This window comes from Scyliorhinus torazame, chromosome 12 (genome assembly GCF_047496885.1).
Source record: "Scyliorhinus torazame isolate Kashiwa2021f chromosome 12, sScyTor2.1, whole genome shotgun sequence".
Taxonomy (NCBI): Eukaryota; Metazoa; Chordata; class Chondrichthyes; order Carcharhiniformes; family Scyliorhinidae; genus Scyliorhinus; species Scyliorhinus torazame.
The window spans coordinates 42503987-42527355 of record NC_092718.1 but is presented as its reverse complement, the minus strand read 5'-3'; the positions used below and the strand labels follow the sequence as shown (position 1 = coordinate 42527355).

The following is a 23369-nucleotide window of genomic DNA, read 5'->3' as shown; positions in this document are numbered from 1 at the left end:
TCAGATCTGCACTTGCCACCTCTTTCAACCCAGCAGCAGAGAGTTCATTTTATCGTTAAGTCTTAGCAACACGTGTTAGTTCCTCATCAACTCGGTACCCAAAGGAAATTGGTTCATGGCCCACGGTGGCAAAACAAAAAAAGTACAAAATTCAAAATGCAAAGTGTCTTATTACAAAGAGGACGGAGTGCAGGAAAGCTGTATTGCATGGTCAGGGACTCTCGCATGCCATAGGTGTCAAGAGGCTCTGCCCCTTTATAGTTGAAAATATAAACTTTTCTACTTTCAACGGACTGGAAATTTCATAATTTGAAATGAGACAGAAGAAACTACTTAGAAATGCTTTCCAAGGTGAATGTGAAAAATCAAACAAGACACCCCCAGGGGGAGTGTGAAGAGAGAGACATTTCCTTCAATTCGAAACTCGTCACTGTCTAAAGGCAGAGATGTTACATTGTAAAGTACTGGATACTGACCCCTAGGAAACACACAATGAGTGATTATAACAACAGACTGCCAGCCACTGCAGAGAGCTTGCAAAATTCGCAGGGAGTGTTAAGAAAGTTTTCAGCAGAGGAAACAGGCTGAAAAGCTGTGCTCTCTCTCTTCCCCCTTTCTCACTTCTGGAAAAGAGCATACAACCAGCTCGAGAAGTCAATTATCAAAAAACTTAACAGTGAACAGAAATCTCATAATAATTGCAACTTTGACCACATCCAAGAAACCATCTAACCTAAACTCTGCCGCAATGTTTAAAATCTACACCTCAAGGAAAATTAAAGGATATTAACCGCATATTTCGTATTTGAATTGGTCCCGAGCGTCTCTTATTGCCGATATGGGGGTGTATCCGGGGGGGTGTATCCGGGGGGGTGTATCCGGGGGGGTGTATCCGGGGGGGTGTATCCGGGGGGGTGTATCCGGGGGGGTGTATCCGGGGGGGGGGGTGTATCCGGGGGGGGGGGGGGTGTATCCGGGGGGGGGGGGGTATCCGGGGGGGGGGGGGGGGGGTATCCGGGGGGGGGGGGGGGGGGTATCCGGGGGGGGGGGGGGGGTGTATCCGGGGGGGGGGGGGGGGTGTATCCGGGGGGGGGGGGTGTATCGGGGGGGGGGGGGTGTATCGGGGGGGGGGGGTGTATCCGGGGGGGGGGGGGGGGTGTAGTATCCGGGGGGGGGAAGAGTATCCGGGGGGGGGGGGGGCGGTGTATCCAGGGGGGGGTGTATCCATGTGTGTGTGTGTGAGAGAGACATTGGGTATATTCTCCCCTTGGGTTTAGTGGTAAATAAATTTGCTCTAGTCAAGAAACACGTTTGACGGGCTCCTTATTGTCCACTGCGTAAATAGTTAAATACATTCCGATTCGTAAAGAGCACATCCTCATGAAAAAGAAACTTGTTGTGACCAACTGAGGAGAAGGAATAGAGTGGTGCCAGTTCATTCTCTCTCATCCGGTCATAACACAGCGCAGTGGTACAAATGTCCCAAATGTTCTATAAGGGAGTGTGATGGAGAGAGAGAGAGAGAGAGAGAGAGAGAGAGAGAGAGAGAGAGAGAAAGAGAGAAAGAGAGAAAGAGAGAAAGAGAGAGAGAGAGAGATAAGGAGAGAGAAGGAGAGGGAGAGGGAGAGGGAGAAGGAGAGGGAGAAGGAGAGGGAGAAGGAGAGGGAGAGGGAGGAGAGGGAGGAGAGGGAGGAGAGGGAGGAGAGGGAGGAGAGGGAGAGGGAGGGGGAGGAGAGGGAGAGGGAGGGGGAGGAGAGGGAGAGGGAGGAGAGGGAGAGGGAGAGATGCAATCATGTTTTAAAATAAGTCCTAGTTTGAGAGGCAAGTAAATTTTAGAAGCCAGTGGTGCAATTAAACCATTGTAAAAGGCCTGGGCTAATGCAGTTTTGTTTGGATTAAGGGGCTTCTCTGTGGAGTTAATTAGATGTCAGCTTATTAAGATAATGTTGCTGAGTGGAGCTACGGCATCAGGCAGTTTGCAGAAAGCAGTTCAGTTGTGAGCTGGATGATGCTGTGACCAGGGATGAAGCAGGTCACTCTCACTGCAGTTCAGTGAAAAGAGATTAACAGTCTTTAAAGCAGTGCAGACTTGTCTGAGAACAAGGGGAGCTGAAAGCAGCTCTGAAGAAATACAGCCAGAGTTTCTGCATGGGTCTGACAGGAGTCAGATCTTTTCGTTAAAGCTGTGTCAAAAGATCCTTATTTCTCAAAGAACATCTCTGCAAAGTAAGTATGCCTGAATGCCAATGGTATTTAATAGTGGATTGAGAGCCAAGGTGTTTTTTTTTCCTCTTGTATTCACTGTATTGAGAAGTATTGTTTAATAGGTAATTGTAAGTTATTTTCTGATGTGATGTTAAAGATATTCTAATTCTGTGTTAGTGATACAGTTTGTTTTAACATACCATATCCACTTTTCTTTGTGCAATCATTCCTGGAGCAAGGTATCCTTTCCTTTACAGTCTTCAAAAATTAAAATAAAATATTGGGGTTTCTGTCCAGTATCCTAACCACTGTTGGGGTCTGGTCTGGGATTGTAATACCAGGCCATTTCTTAAGGCACTAAGTCAACAACAGTGTGGGACTAGAGTCAAACAGAGGTAAGGTCAGATAGGAATAATCAGTGTTAAATTATGGGGATTAACATATGATCCTGCAAATATGCAGAGACTGAAACTGTGGTTGTTGGGGGTGGTGGTGTTGTTTCTTAATGTGCAACTATAAATAAATGCTCATAAAAGCATGGAAAGATTGGCTTCACTTCTATTCTTCACCGCCTGGCTTTCTGGAGTATAAGAGTATGTGCATTATTTTAAAAATAATTTGTGGTTATTTTCTCAATCTACAAATTGCCTGATTTGTTGAATTCAATCTGACAATTAGTGTTAATGGAATTCCCTAGAAGTGAGCAAATACACAGTGAAAAGCTTTGTCAAGATCACTGAAGACTTACAATTTAGGAGGAAATTAAAAGTAGAATGAGGATGGAATTGAAAATGTTCACAGATTCAATTCTACTCTTTTGAAGTTGGAATAAAATTAAAATCAAACTAAGAGTGTTAATTGTGGTGGAAATTTCAGAGCCGGCACTGAAGTAAGAAATTGATTTGAATACAATGCAATTCTAAAGTGCTTCCACACTCAGATCATGCAATGTCTATGCCTTTGAAACATCAATAACCTGATTGGAGTTTGATTTGTGGACACAACACTCAAAGAGAATGACAGCTACTTAAACGGACCTGAGCAACTACAGTGGATTCTCTGATTGAGGGACGAGGCAGGTCAGCCCTGTGCAAAGACCACTACAGGCATTGCACGTTGGCTAAGATCAGGACTTGTGTCCCGACTGTAATGTGTCACCCCCCTCACCCGCCACACCAGAAATGGGCAAACACTCAACGCAGAGGCTCATGCGACAATGGCCACTTTGGTACGGTATCTGAACCAGCAACACGTCAATCCCCTCAGGGAAGAAACAACAAGAAACCGATAATAAGGAAGATGCAGAATTAAGGAGTTAGCACATAACATAGTAGTGCACGTTTTTCTTTGAATAAATCTAGCTTAAAGTCATCAGAACAGGAGCTTAAAGACTGTTAACACGTACAGTCACAAAATGTAATAGAAGGAATCCCAAGGAAAATTCAAAGCTCACAAAGGGGCTAAAAAAAAAAAAAAGTGTTTTATGGTAGTTACTAATATCAAGCAAAAGCAGTTGGCAGAACTGCTGGTTTCTGATTTACTTACCACCCTTTTTTCTCTGAAGTCTATACCAACTGTTGTGATGAACTTGGAGTTGAATTTGGCATCTGTATATTGATAGAGGAAGCTGGTTTTTCCTACTCCCGAATCACCAAGTGCTAGAAATTTGATGAGGTAATCATAGTCTCCATCAGACATAATGAAAGCTGAATGCTGACCTGCAAGGAGGAAAAAAAATTGTTTTACTCAGACTCTGACCCAGAAATAGGTGACCATGCTCCTTCTTCCCATCTGGCCATTCCACGCGGGCCTGGCTGTCCCCATCAATAAGTCACTGAAAGCTAACATGCAGATACAACAAACAATTAGGAAGGCTAATGGCATGCTGGCCTTCATTGCAAGAGGGATAAGAGGACACAAGTAGCAAAGTCTTGCTTCAGTTGCATAGAATCTTGGATCGACCACTCCTGGAGTATTGTTTTGGCCTTCGTACCTTTGGGAGGATGTTATTCCCATAGAGGGAGTCCAACGAAGATCACCAGAGTCATTTCTTAGATGGTGGGACTGTCCTTTGAAGAGAAATTGGGGAAACTGGGCCTGTATTCTCTTAAACAAGGTGATCTTATTTAAACTCCCAAAATACTAGGCAGGTTAGATAGAAGTTACAGTGCAGAAGGAGGCCATTCAGCCCATTGAGTCTGGACCAGCTCTTGGAAAGAGCACCCTACCCAGCCCACACCTCCACCCTATCCCCATACCCCATAACCCAGTAACCCCACCCAACACCAAGGGCAATTTTGGACAATGAGGGCAATTTAGCATGGCCAATCCACCTAACCTGCACATCTTTGGACTGTGGGAGGAAACCGAAGCACCCGGAGGAAACCCACGCACACACGGGGAGGATGTGCAGACTCCGCACAGACAGTGACCCAAGCCGGAATCAAACCTGGGACCCTGCAGCTGTGAAGCAATTGTGCTAACCACTGTGCTATCATGCTGCCAGGTAGCAGGTAAGACGTTTCTCCTGGCTGGGGTGTCTTGAACCAGGGGACACAAATTTCAAAATAAGGGGAAAAGTCACTTGGGCCGAGAAGAGGAGAAATTGCTTTACTCAGAGGGTTGTGAATCTTTCGAATTCTCCGAGTGAGTTGTGGAAGTTCAGCCATTAAGTATGCTTAAGGCAGGGCGGCATGCAGCACAGTGGTTAGCACTTGGACTGTGGCACTGAGGAAGAGAGTTTGAATCCCGGCCCTGGGTCACTGTCGTGTGGAATTTGAACATTCTCCCCGCGTCTGCGTGGGTTTCACCCCCACAACCCAAAGATTAGGTTAGGTGGATTGGCCACGCTACATTGCCCCAAATTGGAAAAGATAAATAATTGGGTACTCTAAATTTATTTTTAAAAAGTATGCTCAAGGCAGAGATTGATAGAGATTTTGAAGTATCAATTACAAAAGGACGTAGGGCTAGTGTGGAGAAAAAGGGCATTACATACAAATATACATATTAGAAGAAGTAGGCATTTGGTCCCTCAAGCCTGCTCCACCATTTAATAAAATCAGACTGATCTGTTAGTGTTTTAAATCCCACATTCCTATCTACCCCCGATAACGTTTGATTGCTTTGCCGAACAAGAATCTTTCTCCGCCTCAAAAATAACCAATGATCTCCACCTCCACCGCCTTCAAAGTCACAATGCTCAAAACATTGTCTCCTCACTCTTGTCCTAAAAGGGAGACTCCTAATTTTCAAACAGTACCCCCTATTTCTGGACTGTCCCAAAAGAGGGAAACATCCTTTCCAAGCCCACCTTGTCCAGACCATTCAGGATCTTATAAACTTCAATCAGGTCAACTCTGACCCTTCCTCGGGTCACTCGACCTCAGGTGACTGTGGAGCTGACACATTCTCCCAGTCCCTGCGTGGGTTTCCTCCGGGTGCTCTGGTTTCCTCCCACAGTCCAAAGATGTGCAGGTTAGGTGGATTGACCATGTTAAATTGCCCCTTTGTATCCAAAGGTCAGTGGGATTATGGGGATAAGGTAGGCCTGATGGGCTGAATGGCCTCCTTCTGCACTGTTGGGTTCTGTGATTGTAAACTGCAATGGAAACTATCTGTCCAACCTTTCCTCATAAGCCAATCCACTCTTGCAAGCATCAATCTAGTAAACCTCCTCTGAACTGCCCCAAACACATTTACATTCTTCCTTAAATAAGGAGACCAAAACTACTGCGTATTCTAGGTGTGGGCATAAGGAGTTCGAGGAGTTTGGGCTAAGGTTGAACACAAGCTCAGAGAGAGTCTACACATTCCACATCAATTCACTTGCTTAATGCTCCCTTCTTGGAACGCTTCTGATTTCTACTCGGTTCCCGACTCAGCCCCTGGCTGGAGGACTTTTCCTGCCCAGCGACAGGATTCAAAGACCAAACGGCAACATCCCTGCAGCAGATGATCTTTCAGTGAACGGGATATTGCGTCAACCCTCGTGCGGGCTGCAGACTGCTGCCTAGAAATATTTCAACCGACAAGCAGAATATCCCAAGGCACTGACAAAAGACACAGGAAAGTCTGGAACTATCTGCCAGGGTCAAACCAACTTCCATAAAATTTCAACAGACCAGGATTCGAGACGCAATAAATATCCGCTGATCGAAAAAAGGCACAACCTCGAGTGTTGTAAACAATTGGGAAGAATACAATATAGTCCAAAGTGCAAGGGAATTGGTGCCCAACGATAACCAGTCATTTGAAACAGGGGCAAATTTCAATGAATTGGAATGACTGGTCATAGAGAAGCAGTTACAAGGGAGTGATGAAATAATAAACAGAAGATAGAAAGTTGAAGCCAGTGGTGTAAATGGTTCGAGCAGAACAACCAGCGCATGCTACCCAAGAAAATGGGAGCAGGGAGGATCTGGCATCAGTATTGGCTTAGTTGGTAGCGCTCTTGCTTATGACGCAGAAGGTTGTAGGTTCACTCCAGTACAGTATTGTTGGGAACACTGCACTGGCTGAGGTACCATTTTAATCGGGTGAGCCGTTAATCGGGGCCCACCTCTGCCTTACCATATCACACCGCGGCACCATTTTGAAGAAGAGCAGGGGAATTCTGCCCAGTGGTCATTATCATATTGCTTGTTTGTGGGAGCTTGCTGTGCACAATTTGGCTGCTGCATTTCATGCAGAACAACAGCGATCACACTTCAATCAGTACTTCATTAGGTATAAAAGTGCTTTCGAACGTGAAAGGCTCTATTTAACTGCAAGTTGTCAATACTGAAGCCAAAAGACTGAAATTCCCACGATTTCCTCTGGACACATCATTTCTTGTCCATTACCACCCCTTTTGGCTTTACACCATAATCCCTTTGCCATTTAATGGCTCCTGGTGTCCAACCATTGACAAACGGTTCTTCTTTCTTCTCACCCACTTTCTTTGGCTCCGTACTTGCGAGAAGAACAAGACAGGGATGGTTGGAATGCATCAATGTCCTTCCCATCACCATTGGGTAACAGAACATATGCCGACCACATCTATAGAGAGGGTGACACAGAGATCGATGGCCGCACAAGAATTGTAAGAAGTGGCATCAGTCGTCCAACGGCTCCACACAGTCTGAGCATCCAACACCATCAAAGCAATCATGAAGCTGTGACTCTACATCATAGAATTTACAGTGCAGAAGGAGGCCATTCAGCCCATCGGGTCTGCACCGGCTCTTGGAAAGAGCACCCTACCCAAGGTCAACACCTCCACCCTATCCCCACAACCCAGCAACCCCACCCAACACTAAGGGCAATTTTGGACACTAAGGGCAATTTATCACGGCCAATCCACCTAACCTGCACATCTTTGGACTGTGGGAGGAAACCAGAGCACCCAGAAGAAACCCACGGACACACGGGGAGGACGTGCAGACTCCGCACAGAGAGTGACCCAAGCCGGAATCGAACCTGGGACCCTGGAGCTGTGAAGCAATTGTGCTATCCACAATGCTACCGTGCTGCCCCATGTCTATAGTAGCACCAGCGGCAATCCATGCCGTCAAGACATGGAAAAAAAAACCCGGTAAAGGTGTCACGCGAGTTGTTTATCTTTCACCAGTGTTGTATGCATAAGATCCTGGGCATCAGAGAGAGACAGATCAAAGTGTTACAGAGAACGGGTCAGAAGTACCTTCAAGACATCATGGCGGAGAGATGGCGGAGCCTGGTTTGGCACACATTTCACCTCCCGACCCTGCCGAAGTGGCAGCAGCATGGACACCACCAGATGGGAAAATAATAATAATAATTGCTTATTGTCACAAGTAGGCTTCAATGAAGTTACTGTGAAAGCCCCTAGTCGCCACATTCCGGCGCCTGTTCGGGGAGGCCGGTACGGGAATTGAACCCGCGCTGCTGGCCTTTGTTCTGCATTACAAGGCAGCTGTTTAGCCCACTGTGCTAAACCAGCCCATTCTCAGCAACCATGAAGCGGTGTGTCTTTTCCATGAAGGAAAAGACGACAGGCTCGGCCTAAGAAGACCTGGCAAAGTACACTTATGAAAAACCTTGAAGATTGGGAGGCCACCTGGCCTGCAGCAACCGAGATTACAATGGAACAGAGCCTGTGGCGGAGTCTCACTGTCCATTGTCCTGTAAGGACTGGAGGAACTAAGCCAAAGTACTTGCTGATAAATTATTATAATCTTCAACTTCTTCCGCTTCAGATCATTGACCCAAAAAATTAACCCCTTTGCTGCCACCATTTTTATTGCATTTTCCCAGCATCTGCACTATTCCCCCCCCCCCCCCCCCCCCCCGAACCAAAGATTGGTCACGATACAAATCCTTGTTAAATCTCACAATCTCAATTACTTAGTGTCAATTTTCCAGAGGAAATGATGCCAAATCTTTGATTCTGAAAGTATTCTTACAAGTGCGATGATCTCAAAGCTACCTTGCGTAATGCTTACTAATGGCCTCCTCCATATTCAAATATTTATTGAAGGCTCTCCACCACAAGAGTGAGTCATTGATCAGGAATCAGAGGCAACACCTCTGACGATGTGAATGAGTGTTATTTAATGTCCCAGCAAGGGAGGGATTTGGTTTCATCCCAGTTTTAATTTAACCCGCCTCCGTAACTCACGGGCACTTCTGATGAAATGTCAATGTGGTCTATAATGACCGGCTGAGTTTTTCCCCCTGTATTGTCAGTTTTTAATTCAGATTTCACTTTTATTAGGTTTACACAGTGGATCAAGCCTTCTTCCAATTTCCTCAGAGGATATCTGGGCTTTTCCATTAGAGCGGGTTCTTCGGCAGAACTGTACGTTTGGGAGGCATTGGTGAACTGACTACTGGAATGGACTCAGTAGGTCAAACAGCTATGTCTGTGCTGTCACGATTCTAAGGCTAACAGGTTTGTGAAAGTTTGTTAATTGTCGTATATCAGAAGAAAGAGTAACCTTGGGCGGGATCTACAGGTCACCTGCGCCCGAAAAGCAGCACGGCGTAACATGACCGGCAGATGCCGCGAGATCCAATGTGAATTCCGCCCATTGCGGGGGTGATCATTTCCTGGCAAATCTGCATATTACAGTGAGACAGCTAGTCTCACACTAATATGCTTTCCCGAGATCTAACCCAGGCGTGGGATCGAACTTCCTTGCCTTGCAGAACTCGGGCAAGTGCCGTTCAGTTCTGGTTTTCCAGGTGCAACGGCACTTGTGAGGGTCTTCCAGCAGATTGGAAGCCCCAAGGTACATACCTTCTGGACAGGGTGGTATCCTGGCACTGCTGCTGCCACTACCTGGGCACCCTGGCAGTATCACCTGGGTGCTAGCCTGGCACTGCCAAGGTGCCAAGCTGGCATTTTTTGTGCGACGGTGATCGGGCCTGGAATTGTCCTGTGCTGGAGAGCAGGGGGGCTCGGAGACGACCTTATAATGAGTTGGGGTTGGTAGCTCAAGAGATTGGCTCACCATTTAAAAATGGCAGTCCAACCTCTCACTGCACGGAGAAGTTCCAGCAGTGCAGAAAATGGATTAAGTGCAGCTTCATCGGAGAGTTTCCCACTGAGGACCCCAATCTACTCAGGTGAGCGTTAGATAGCAGGGTGTTTCTCAGTGCTCCGAGCACTGGGAAACACCCGGCTAATCTAATTTTGGTAGATCGTACCCATTATTTTTTTCCGCAGTCTTTAGTAGAGCATTCCATCCTTACCCCTGTGGCGCCTGTCTAGTAATCCGTTTAAACCAAGATTTCACCAGAACATTTCTTGGGGAGGAGTCGTGATTCATTTAGCCTCCAGAAAAGGAACCAAAATTACCTGCTATTTCTTCATCACAAGGTGGAGGTCTTGAATCATTCAGATTGAGAAAGCTGATCTATTACACCGGAGATGATACACATTTTTGCTACTAGCATTGAAGTCTCTATTGCATTTCACTCTTCAAAAATCTAAAACTCCACCACCCATTATCTACACAGCCAGCAGGGGTATTTGGACTTCTAGTTTTCTATGCATCTGCACCTTTTAATTGAGCAGAGACTCACAATGGATTACCTCAAAGATGCACATTGAACTGCCATCTTCCCCCGGTCAAACCATTCCATGATTGGATTGGTGCATTGAGAAACACTGGGAGCAGGCAGTAAACTCAGTAGTCTAGATGTGTCCAGTCTCGATCCTCACAGAACTAGCAAAGCCAATTTATTCAAATTTGTTTTTCTATCTGTCTATGCTATGAACCAACTTTCTGTTTGTACTGTTGTTTGTCCCCTTGTAGGTGCCTGAATTTTAATAAGCCTCTAAGACAGATTCTTCATTGACTAGAAAACCACCTACACATTCCCTTTTTCACTCCAAAAATCAGCCCGTCAATTCTTGCTGTCAATTTCTTCAATTGATGATGTAATGACAGGGCCCCATCCCACTGTTGCCTCACAGCACCAGGGACCAGAGTTTGATTCCGGCCTTGTGTGACTGTGTGTGGCGTATTGCCTGCGTGGGTTTGCTCTTGGTGCTCTGGTTGCCTCCCACAGTCAAAAGATGTGCAGGTTAGGTGGCGTTACGGGGATAGGGTGGGGGAGTGACTCGGTTTACTGTACTACGTTTATTATAGGTCAGAGGATTATTAAAAGGGATGGGAATATTGCAATGTGTAAAACACTTTGGCCGGTTATCTCCATTGCGAGTCCGCCCTGCTTCTATCGTCGGCGTGGAAGGAGAATTCGGCGTTCAGCCAACTCCCTCATTCACTGCAACGGGACAGGAGAATCCCACTGCTGTGAAAAGACGGAGAATCCTGCCCTTTTATTTTGTTCCAATGCAAGTCCATTTAAAGGTGCACAGTCTAATTGAAAGGTAAACACCAGTTGTTAAGAAGTCCATAAGAAGTTGATTAAGAAGAGAATGTAAATATTGTGGCTCCAGAATGAACATTCAGAAGTTTGACATCTGGTGCGTGTTGCACAAAACATCAGGGACATACATGCTCAACAGTCCTTGGGTGTATAATGTACAGAAGACCTTCCACATGGCACAAGCTTGCTATATTTGCAGTTCATACCCTGCTTTTATTCACATTACATCGAAAGCTAGAGTTGTTGACTTATCCATGCTGGGGCGGCACAGTGGTTAGCACTACTGCTTCACATCGCCAAGGATCCAGGTTCCATTCGCCCTTAGGTCACTGTCTGTGTGGAATTTATACGTTCTCCCGGATTTCCTCTGGGTGCTCCAGTTTCCTCCCACAGTCCAACGATGTGCAGGTTAGGTGGCTTTACCATGCTAAATTGCCCTTTAGTGTCCAGGGATATGCAGGTTAGGCCATGGGGTTACGGAGATAGGGCAGGGTGGATGGGGGAGTGGACATCGGTAGATTGTTTATTCGAAGGATCAGTGCGGACTCGATGGGCCAAAAGGGCTCCTTCTGCACTATAGGAATTCTATGATTTGTCACAAATATTCTATTTTAACCAATTGTACACCAAGCAACACAAAACAAAATCTGAGTACATGGGCAAGAAAAACAACAAGCCAACAACCATCAAACAAAAATCACTGAAAAATTACAAACCAGCAGGTTCACCACTGAACAAAATTGCTCAATAGCATTCCTCCTTTTCTACTTCAGCTGGTCTTTGATGTTTTGCTTTCATCCTTTAGTCCATATTCCCAAGACTTTAATTTTTGACCATAATACAATCAAGCTACAGAACCAGAATTCCCTGTGTTAAATAATGCCCTCTAATCTTTTTTCTTCCTTCCCTCAAGCCAAAAACACAAATGCTCTTTTCCCAGATTACGCAGATCCAGTTGCCATCTCCCCATGGCAACCAGAATAAATATACAAACACCTGAGGCACAATTTTAATTACATATATGGTCCAGTGTGCAAGATGCATCTTGGGTATTATAGAAGAACAAATCCCAGAGTACTAGCGCCTACCCAAAGTGTACCTTCACTGGTCAATATGCACGCTGGGCTCCACTATAACATTGGCCATATCCGCAGCCTCATAAATAGGACCCAAGCCAATTGTTCACCATTGCAAGCTTGATACTGAAATGAAATTGAAATGAAAATCGCTTGTCACAAGTAGGCTTCAAATGAAGTTACTGTGAAAAGCCCCTAGTCGCCACATTCCGGTGCCTGTTCTGGGAGGCTGGTACAGGAACTGAACCTGCATTGGTCTGCTTTCAAAGCCAGCGATTTAGCCCTCTGCTAAACCAGCCCCTTATAGGACGCATCAAAGGAATCCTGATCGCATCATTGTTTTCCCTATCACGCAACCACATCTATGGGTCTCCAAGGCCGCCACATTCACTCCTGAAAAGTGCCCAGTTGACCTCAGATTATCCAGGAAGGGTAATGTGTCTCAGAAATATGAGCAACAGGTGAAGCTAGCTGGTGCAGTGTTACTATGCAATAGCAACACGAGCGGTATTCTCCACCAACTATTGTCAAGCCAAAAAGACGTTCTGCCTGTCACACAAATGTCGCATATGAATTTCAGTGTCGGCTGAGTACAGACCGTACCCAACTGACCCGTGCTTGCAAAACCTAAACAGTGTCCAACATCAGATGTGATTCCGCAATCAGACACCACCTGCTAAACAATCCTGACTGCGCTAAGAATTACACTGAAAACAAATTTAAGATGGTCAGTCGGGATCACAAGTGTGGCTCACTTACGCAGGCTAGAAGCCACATCTATTCACACCAGAGCCTTATCCTTTTTCAGACAGAAGGAAAAGCCCACACTTCGTACTGACCAGAGTCAACCTGCTTAACTTGAACTTGGACAAAGCAGCACAGTTAGCTGTTCCGTGCTGCATTCATCATGGCAACATCTCCATCAGAGTCCAATTGCCAACCCACCAATCAGCAGTCTCTTCTCTTACAGTATTATCTGTTAGCCTATTATAGTAGGTAATTTCTGAAGAGCTATCCCAATGAGTGCAAGATGAAAAGCTTTGATAGAATGTATTTTTTTTTCAACAATATTTAATTTTTTAAAATGAGTTTATTGAAGAAATGCAGCAGCCTATTTGCAGGTAGAAGCTCCCACAAATTAAACTAATGACCAGCATGTCTATTTTTTTTTTCAGTTGAAGGATAAATATTGGCCAAGGTACCAGGAAACATGCCCTCCTCCTCTGAAGCAGGGCCGTGCAATTTTTGACGCCCACTCGAGGACAAAGAGGGCCACGTTTAAATGCCTCATCCGAAAGACAGAATCTCAGAACAGCGCAGTTTCTCTCCATGCCGTGAACCATCAACGTGGGTCATGTCTCTGCTGTACAGCACAACTAACAACCTTGAGCAAATATGTCAAATCCACCACAGAAAGCACCACACACAAAAAAAGATCAGAAGTGTATGTTTTGGGGAGCACCAGCTAAAAAGGAAGTACTAAAGGAGGAATCCATGAAAAACAAAACAGGGCAGGTTTGAGTCGGGCTGCCATTTATACCTCCATTTTATGGTCCGTTGGAACTGAAAAGAAAATGGAACTGGGCGCAAAATGGACATCTTGACCCAAACTCATGCCAATCATTCCAAAATATAGGCACTCAATATTGCTGGAGACATTTGTATCTTTCACCATCAGTGGTCTTAGAATTTTAAGCCATTCACCATATGATGTACTGCTTCAACAAGTTTAGCATTAGGCCACATTTCAGCTGCTGCTTACATTGTCCAAGTCAGAAGTTGCACATCAGGTGCCAAACTGCACCGAGCACCATCAAAGATGATACAAACGTATTGAATCATTCATCCATATAGGCAAAACCTGGTAGGTCAGTAGAGTGCCAGTTCTGCTCCCAAAGCAAACTGTCCAATCTAATTTCAGTGATAGCGACTGGAAGAGAACTGGGAAATATGGGCCTGTCACATCCGATGAGCAAGGTCAGGAGACAAACTCAATGAGCTTCCAGTCCATCATTGTAAAAATCCCACCGGTCAAAACCACAAGGGATAGTATATTCTAAAGTCCATCAAATGATCTGCTCTACTTGATTCGGAAAAGCAACGTGGCATTTATTCTGATCCTTAAATAATCCTATTACTCAGTGTAAGATGGCACTAGACATCCTTTATTCGTAACAGTTTTTCAATATAGACCAGGAGCAATTCTGAGTTACTTGAGGTTAATGCAGTCCCAATGATCAGGGCATGGCCAGCATGCATTTAGAATGTATACTTTATGCAGATAATTTAGAAAATGGGGACATATACAATAGATAATAATGGTGCTGGTTGCACATGTCCAATGTGAGCGGTCATTGGTAGATTACCAGTCGTTTAGAATGTGAAAATCCGAGTTTCCAGACGATTTAAAAAGAAACATTTTTTAAGCAATATTTGGGAATAGGAATGAGTTCACAAGAGGCTCAAAATAATTGCTAGGAACAAATGGTTCAGATTTGATATTGTAAAATCTGCAAACAATTCTAGGGTTTCCACAGTGAATAATTCGCTATACAGAAGCTCCAATATTACCAGAGGACTAAACAAAGTCTCAGGGCCCTCCAATTCATGGCTCCAGCAGACCAAGTCAGCAAGTTACACCAGAATGAAACAAGAAATTCAAAAGTTGGAGCTGCTCCAAAGGTTTCAGATTCTTCTACTTAAGGTGTGTCCAGGGAAGGTGAGCGTGACAAGAGGCCCAAGATGACAAATGTTGTATTCCCTCAAATTGTGCCGCGATTAGAAAGCAAACGTTGGAAAAACCTACTCCCACGGAAAGGGCTTCATGAACAAATATCAAACAAACTCCCCATATCAAGAGATTATTCAGGCCACGATTTAATGGAAAAGAAACAGGGTCCCGTTTTGGGTGGGCTTAGTGGGGCTTTTCCTGCCGCCTGTAGCGCAGAGAATGACCCCGCTATTAAACGGGTCCTTTGCCTCATTTTTGGGCCTTGGGGAGGAACGCCCCGCCGAGGCCGCACTTCGGCTCATTGCCTGCACGAACAAGCTCAGCTCGCCAGTGCAGGAAGAGATTGGGGAGGCAACTTTTAAAAAAAAATTTAGAGTACCCAATTCATTTTTTTTCCAATTAAGGGGCAATTTAGCATGTTCAATCCACCTGCTTTGCACATCTTTGGATTGTGGGGGCAAAATCCACGCAAACACTGGGAGAATGTGCAAACTCCACACGGACAGTGACCCAGAACCGGGATCGAACCTGGGACCTCGGTGCCGTGTGGCTGCAGGGTTAACCCACAGCGCCACCGTGCTGCCCCCGGGGCGCCAACTTTAAGTGATGCCCCGATATCTGGACCCCCACAATCACCAACTAACAATTAAGAGGGGGGGTCCTAGATCCCCCCCCCCCCTCACAAGGGCAGGACACCTCTGGGCCAGATCCCCAGCACAGGCCAGATGCCATCTGGGTACCTTGGCACTGCCAGCCTGGCACACTGGTGGTGCCCTTCTGGTGCCATGGTGCCCAGTTGGCATCAGGAGTGCCAGGGTACCACCCTTCCCAGTTCTGAGACCCCTTCACCACCCCCCCCGCCCGCAAGTGCTAAATGGCATCCGCTCGGGCTCTCTGAAGCGAAGCTGTTAGGTACCGCACCTTGGGCAACTGCGGCACAGACATATTCAAACTCACTTGAATGTGCAAATCTGGATCGCGGCCATTGAGGGCAAGAAATAGACTGCAACGCCGCGGAACTCGCGAGGTGCAAGGTTTAACAGCCTCATCGCGTCACGAGCCATCCGCGACGAGGCTGCTAAATCGCTCAATCCATTATTTTTTAATATGTATGCAATTCTTTTTTTCCCCCAATTAAGGTGCAATTCAAAGGACGGCATGCGGCGCAGTGGTTAGCACTGGGACTGCAGCGCTGAGCACCCGGGTTTGAATCCCGGCCCTGGGTTACTGTCAGTGTGGAGTTCGCACATTCTTCCCGTGTCTGCGTGGGTTTCATCCCCACAGCCCAAAGATATGCAGGTAAGGTGGATTGGCCTCACTAAATTGCCCCTTAATTGGGAAAAAATAATAGTGTACCTTAAAAAAAATTTTTTTTAAATGAAGGGGCAAGTTAGCAAAATCCTGGAACTCCCTCCATAACAGCACTGTGGGTGTACCAACACCACGTGGGCCGGCAGCACCTCAAGGTCAGTGGCTCACCACCACCATCACCTTCTTGAGGGCAATAAAAGTTAAGTCTTGTCAGTGATGCTCACAGCCCATGAATGAAATTTGTAAAAAGTAGTTAGAAGAAGGTATATGGCCACTTGGGCCTGTGGAATTATTTTCAGTGAATAATTCACATGAGGCACCGAGAATTACATCTTTTTAATATAAAATCTATGAAAAGCACAGCCTTCAAGCATGTCTGAACAAAATTTTAAAACATTTTGCTTCTATCTGGAATGCAGCACTGACCTGTTGCTCATAAACTGACATCAATATTGTTTCACTTCTGAATGCCTGAACATTCGGGCCTTCAAACAAATGGCAATTAGCTTAGCCACAACATGTACCCAAGCCAGTGCTGCAAAGGCTATTACCACATTTTCCTTTTCACGGTTTGTCGTGACATGTCAATTTGTTTAAAGTAACCCAAGTGCATTTTGTGCAGTAAACTATTTCCCAGCAAGCTGTCAGGAGGCAGGTGACACAACATTAATCACAGATAAAATGTACAAAAAGCCACAGTCCAAGAACATTAACATATTCGACATGCCGAAGTAGAAAACACCCAGCTGCCGTTGTGTGCTGGAAAAGCTGCAAACCCTTACTGGTGCTTAGGGAGTTAAAATCCCTGAAAAGTCCCAAGTATCCATGTCCGTGGATTAAAAAGCGGGTGGAATTGATCGCAATATTTCAAAACCTTTCAAGAGAGAGATTGAAAAATAATAGCACGCCAGAGCCACGGACAACAGCACACCAGGGTGGTGACAAATAGTGAAGAGAGCAGCCAGGAGTTTGGGAGCAGTGAAAGCCCCAGCCCAGAGCAGTCAGGCTTCTTCCAACAACTCAAATCTATCCTTACCTGCACCAGTTTCTAGAGATTCGGATTAAAAGTAAACTCGATTCAGCCTGTGGCAGCACTTTAACAGCTCCACCTGCAAAGCACACAGCATTTTAGCTTACGTGTCAGTGTTTGCATTTGCTCATGAACTTCCTGAAGTGAAGGCGTGGCTACTGCAAGTGTCGTGATGGCGAATTAAGGTGAGTGGCAGGTTTCAAGGAACTTCATCGCCCCAAGTTACTGGTAAACATTTCCAAGCATCTAAAAAGGTGCTGGTGGAGGCCAACACCCAGATTACAGCAAATGAGCAAAAACCAGCGAATGAATCCACAAACTTAAAGTTGGCGTGGGTGTAAAAAAAAATTACTTTGAAACTCAATCCAATATTTATTCTAAGTTTCAAAAAATTAAATGATTTCTGGCAGAGGGCATAGGAATGGTCAAAGAAAATGGTGCTCCCAATCCCAGCTAAAAATGGTTCATTATTCCAAGTGCAACATCTAGAGGTGAATAATCTGACATTGGGGAAGGGGATGTGTAAAATTCCTCAGGCACGAGCTCCTCTTAATTGCAGGCACACAGCAATGGTCAGAGAGAGCAATCTGGACCCCACAGCTCTGTTCTGCACTCAGTCCTTGCACCACCTGTGTGCACGATTCATTGTTAACGTATTAACTTATTAAGACTGTAAGAAATCTGACAACACCAGGTTAAAGTCCAACAGGTTTGTTTTGAATCACTAGCTTTCGGAGCGCAGCTCCTTCCTCGGGTGAAGCAGTGCTCCGAAAGCTAGTGATTCGAAACAAACCTGATGGACTTTAACCTGGTGTTGTCAGACTTCTTATTGTGCTCACACCAGTCCAACGCCGGCATCTCCACATCATGAAGACTGGTTTCAGGTCCCACTCCAGGGGCTGCAGCACAAGAATCTAGGCTGGAACTCAGTGCAGTGCCAAGTATTGTCAGAGGTGCTATGTTTGAGATGTGATGAGACCCTATCAGCCCCCAAGTAGACTTAAAAGCTTCCAATGCACTATTTTGAACAGCAGAGGTTATCCCCAGTTTTCTGGCCAATTTTCATCCTTCAAATCAACATCACAAAAGGATCATGAAAGTCCCCCTATGATTTTTGATTCAGTGGTTTTCCAAACACCCGGAGGACTCCAGTTGATGAGCACCCAATGTGAGCTGATGCTTTACATGAAGAAGGAAGAGAAAGGATTTCGAAAAACTGTAGGTTAGTCCACTTCTTTATATTAGGTTCCCCCCCACCCCACTTCTTTATATTGGGTCCCCCCACCCTTCATTTTTCAATTTGGCCTCAAATCCTCTTGCTGCTCTCACCATTCAAGTTCAAATGAGGGCAAAGAAAAAAAAAAGAAACAATGCTTAGACAGCCGTGGATGCCCAAAAATGCCAGTCCCAAACTTACTCCAGACATTTCCAACTGGTTACGTGTTGCTTGTTGGATGTTGAAATGAATAGACCATGCATTTTTTTCCCCCCCAAATCGGGGAGGTGGGAGATGTAAAGGAAATCATAGATTATCATAGAATTTACAGTGCAGAAGGAGGCCATTCGGCCCATCGACTCTGCACCGGCTCTTGGAAAGAGCACCCTACCCAAGGTCCACACCGTGCTGCCCCTGAGAGAGGAGATCCTGTTGTTCATAAGTAGTGTTACAAATGTGGGACTTTGCAAGACAGTTGTGTTTTAAAATGTCTCCTTTAATTTAAGGTGAAATAGAATGCTCTGAATAGGGATGGCGATCATACTAAACTTCTGCCTAAAGACAGGCCCATGTGATTTGGTTTGCATGGAAAAACAATGAAGTGGGACAGCTTGGAGCCAAATTGGGGAGTGGGAGTTTACGTATGTACCTTAGCACTGCACTCACTACACATTGCGCTCAGAGAGAGATTGTAATATTGTAAACAGTCCAACTAGGGAAGAGGCGGTACTGGACCTGGTATTGGGGAATGAGCCCGGCCAGGTGGTAGATGTTTCAGTAGGGGAGCATTTCGGTAACAGTGACCACAATTCAGTAAGTTTTAAAGTACTGGTGGACAAGGATAAGAGTGGTCCGAGGATGAATGTGCTAAATTGGGGGAAGGCTAATTATAACAATATTAGGCGGGAACTGAAGAACATAGATTGGGGGCGGATGTTTGAGGGCAAATCAACATCTGACATGTGGGAGGCTTTCAAGTGTCAGTTGATAGGAATACAGGACAGGCATGTTCCTGTGAGGAAGAAAGATAAATACGGCAATTTTCGGGAACCTTGGATGACGAATGATATTGTAGGCCTCGTCAAAAAGAAAAAGGAGGCATTTGTCAGGGCTAAAAGGCTGGGAACAGACGAAGCCTGTGTGGCATATAAGGAAAGTAGGAAGGAACTTAAGCAGGGAGTCAGGAGGGCTAGAAGGGGTCATGAAAAGTCATTGGCAAATAGGGTTAAGGAAAATCCCAAGGCTTTTTACACTTACATAAAAAGCAAGAGGGTAGCCAGGGAAAGGGTTGGCCCACTGAAGGATAGGCAAGGGAATCTATGTGTGGAGCCAGAGGAAATGGGCGAGGTACTAAATGAATACTTTGCATCAGTATTCACCAAAGAGAAGGAATTGGTAGATGTTGAGTCTGGAGAAGGGGGTGTAGATAGCCTGGGTCACATTGTGATCCAAAAAGACGAGGTGTTGGGTGTCTTAAAAAATATTAAGGTAGATAAGTCCCCAGGGCCGGATGGGATCTACCCCAGAATACTGAAGGAGGCTGGAGAGGAAATTGCTGAGGCCTTGACAGAAATCTTTGGATCCTCGCTGTCTTCAGGGGATGTCCCGGAGGACTGGAGAATAGCCAATGTTGTTCCTCTGTTTAAGAAGGGTGGCAGGGATAATCCCGGGAACTACAGGCCGGTGAGCCTTACTTCAGTGGTAGGGAAATTACTGGAGAGAATTCTTCGAGACAGGATCTACTCCCATTTGGAAGCAAATGGACGTATTAGTGAGAGGCAGCACGGTTTTGTGAAGGGGAGGTCGTGTCTCACTAACTTGATAGAGTTTTTCGAGGAGGTCACTAAGATGATTGATGCAGGTAGGGCAGTAGATGTTGTCTATATGGACTTCAGTAAGGCCTTTGACAAGGTCCCTCATGGTAGACTAGTACAAAAGGTGAAGTCACACGGGATCAGGGGTGAACTGGCAAGGTGGATACAGAACTGGCTAGGCCATAGAAGGCAGAGGGTAGCAATGGAGGGATGCTTTTCTAATTGGAGGGCTGTGACCAGTGGTGTTCCACAGGGATCAGTGCTGGGACCTTTGCTCTTTGTAGTATATATAAATGATTTGGAGGAAAATGTAACTGGTCTGATTAGTAAGTTTGCAGACGACACAAAGGTTGGTGGAATTGCGGATAGCGATGAGGACTGTCTGAGGATACAGCAGGATTTAGATTGTCTGGAGACTTGGGCGGAGAGATGGCAGATGGAGTTTAACCTGGACAAATGTGAGGTAATGCATTTTGGAAGGGCTAATGCAGGTAGGGAATATACAGTGAATGGTAGAACCCTCAAGAGTATTGAAAGTCAAAGAGATCTAGGAGTACAGGTCCACAGATCACTGAAAGGGGCTACACAGGTGGAGAAGGTAGTCAAGAAGGCATACGGCATGCTTGCCTTCATTGGCCGGGGCATTGAGTATAAGAATTGGCAAGTCATGTTGCAGCTGTATAGAACCTTAGTTAGGCCACACTTGGAGTATAGTGTTCAATTCTGGTCGCCACACTACCAGAAGGATGTGGAGGCTTTAGAGAGGGTGCAGAAGAGATTTACCAGAATGTTGCCTGGTATGGAGGGCATAAGCTATGAGGAGCGATTGAATAAACTCGGTTTGTTCTCACTGGAACGAAGGAGGTTGAGGGGCGACCTGATAGAGGTATACAAAATTATGAGGGGCATAGACAGAGTGGATAGTCAGAGGCTTTTCCCCAGGGTAGAGGGGTCAATTACTAGGGGGCATAGGTTTAAGGTGAGAGGGGCAAAGTTTAGAGTAGATGTACGAGGCAAGTTTTTTACGCAGAGGGTAGTGGGTGCCTGGAACTCACTACCGGAGGAGGTAGTGGAGGCAGGGACGATAGGGACATTTAAGGGGCATCTTGACAAATATATGAATAGGATGGGAATAGAAGGATACGGACCCAGGAAGTGTAGAAGATTGTAGTTTAGTCGGGCAGTATGGTCGGCACGGGCTTGGAGGGCCGAAGGGCCTGTTCCTGTGCTGTACATTTCTTTGTTCTTTGTTCTTTGGTTGTCGAACATTACTTCACAAAAAGATCAAATGTAGAAGCACACAGCTTTCAGTAAGAAGGTGTTATGTATGATGTTCAAACACATCCCAAAACATTCTAACCCAATGCATCCTGGGGAGGTTTTAGAGATCATGAAGCCCTGAGATTAAGTGTTGCGAGGTGATCCAGAGTATTTACTTCAACTAAGAAAAGTGAGCTTTTAGTTTGAAATTAAAATATTTAATGAAATGAAAATGAAATGAAAATCGCTTATTGTCACAAGTAGGCTTCAATGAAGTTAGTGAAAAGCCCCTAGTCGCCACATTCCGGCGCCTGTTCGGGGAGGCTGGTACGGGAATTGAACCGTGCTGCTGGCCTGCCTTGGTCTGCTTTAAAAGCCAGCGATTTAGCCCAGTGAGCTAAACCAGCCCCTGCTGAAGTGGTTTATACAGATCCAACACTTCAAAACAGATTTCTTTTTTAAAGTTTTGCTCTTGCCAATTCTTTTTTTTAAAAATGAGACCACAAAGCAAACTTTTAAAAATATCTCAGTCAATTTTGTAACCCAGCCAATTTACTTAATTTCACAGCTCTCGCATTATCAAACATCTTCAGGCATTTTATTGGAAGGCAGGATGGATCATGCAAACAAATGGGCTGGAGGTGAAGACAGTCAAGTGTCTGTAACTGGTCAGGACTGTGAAAACAAGGAGGCGGCTATTTAGCATCTAGAACCTGCTCCACAATTCAACTGGATCATGGCTGACGTACACCTCAACTCCATTTACCTGTCCATGTCCCCTATCCCTTCCTTAATAAAACATACCTAAGGATCACAGCCTTAAAAATGTCTTTTGGAGAAGCAAGTTCAAGATTTCCACGAGTCTGTGTTGAAAAAGCGATTCAGGATTTAATTCCCAAGAGAGAATTTTGAAAGCAGCAAAAGGCGGCAGGTTGGTGTAGGAAAAGGAATTCCCAATGTCAGGAGCTTGTTGGCTGAAGGAGTGACCTCTAGTGGTAGAGCAAGGTATTGTGGAAAACAAACTGCTCCAGAAGGCCTCCGCGCATTAAGTTTATGAATCAGCTTAAGGTTTAGAGGATAGAGATCAGAGCAGTAGCAAGGAAACCATTTGAAAAATCATTAATTTTACAATAACCCAGTTTCTTATTGCTTTATTTATCACTGTCCTATGGTTTATAGCTGTTGTCATCCGCAAGGCACTTTATAGACTTCTACACCGAACACTTTGAGTTCAACAACTTCAGACTATGAACTTCCTTCCATCTCAACCCCCCTTCCAATCGAATGTTTTTGTCCCAATGTCACTGTGCCTCCCCAATCTGTCACCCATTCTTAAACTTTTCTTTTGCAGAAAACTTTTCTTTGTTCTGCTATTAATACATTTGGTTATCTTACCTTTATTATTCCACTATCAGTACCTTCTTTAGTCGTTAATATTACCATTTACGCTCCCTTGGTTTTGTGTTCCATGACATCTTTGTCAAATCTCCCCTCGCTCCCACCTATCCCTGACTTTCTATTTTGCTCCACCCCCTCTCAAACAGTATAAAATTCATCAGATTTGTCCCTCTCTAAAGCTCTGAAGAGGCATATGGACTCAAAAACATTAACTCGGTTTCTCTTTCCACAAATGCTTCCAGACCTGAGATTTTCCAGCATTTTTTGCTTTTATTACCCTTAGTCTCTACATTTTAGCCCACTATTGGACGCACAAGTCATGCCTATTTATAGTTCTAAACATGCTGGTGTCCATATTGAATTTCTTTTGCCACTGCTGTGTCCGTATGTGAACCCTACCCATTCTTTGGAGTCCCACATGGCGACAGATTGCCAGTCATCTACAGAGTACGAACTGGAGAGATCCCAT

The 23369-nt window shown here is 45.3% G+C and overlaps 1 protein-coding gene across 4 annotated transcripts in view; it reads right to left on the bottom strand.

The window, feature by feature from the left end:
* Window positions 1–23369, bottom strand: part of rab27a (RAB27A, member RAS oncogene family) — a 172485-nt gene that overhangs the window by 56950 nt on the left and 92166 nt on the right. For 3 of the 4 annotated variants that reach the window (XM_072470770.1, XM_072470768.1, XM_072470772.1), the window contains one exon: window positions 3751–3923. In XM_072470770.1, coding sequence (XP_072326871.1) covers window positions 3751–3903 — 153 coding nt within the window. In that variant the 5' untranslated portion in view covers window positions 3904–3923. Of the gene's footprint in view, window positions 1–3750; window positions 3924–17218; window positions 17372–23369 lie in introns of those variants that run through there. The other variant, XM_072470769.1, reaches the window with a different exon arrangement.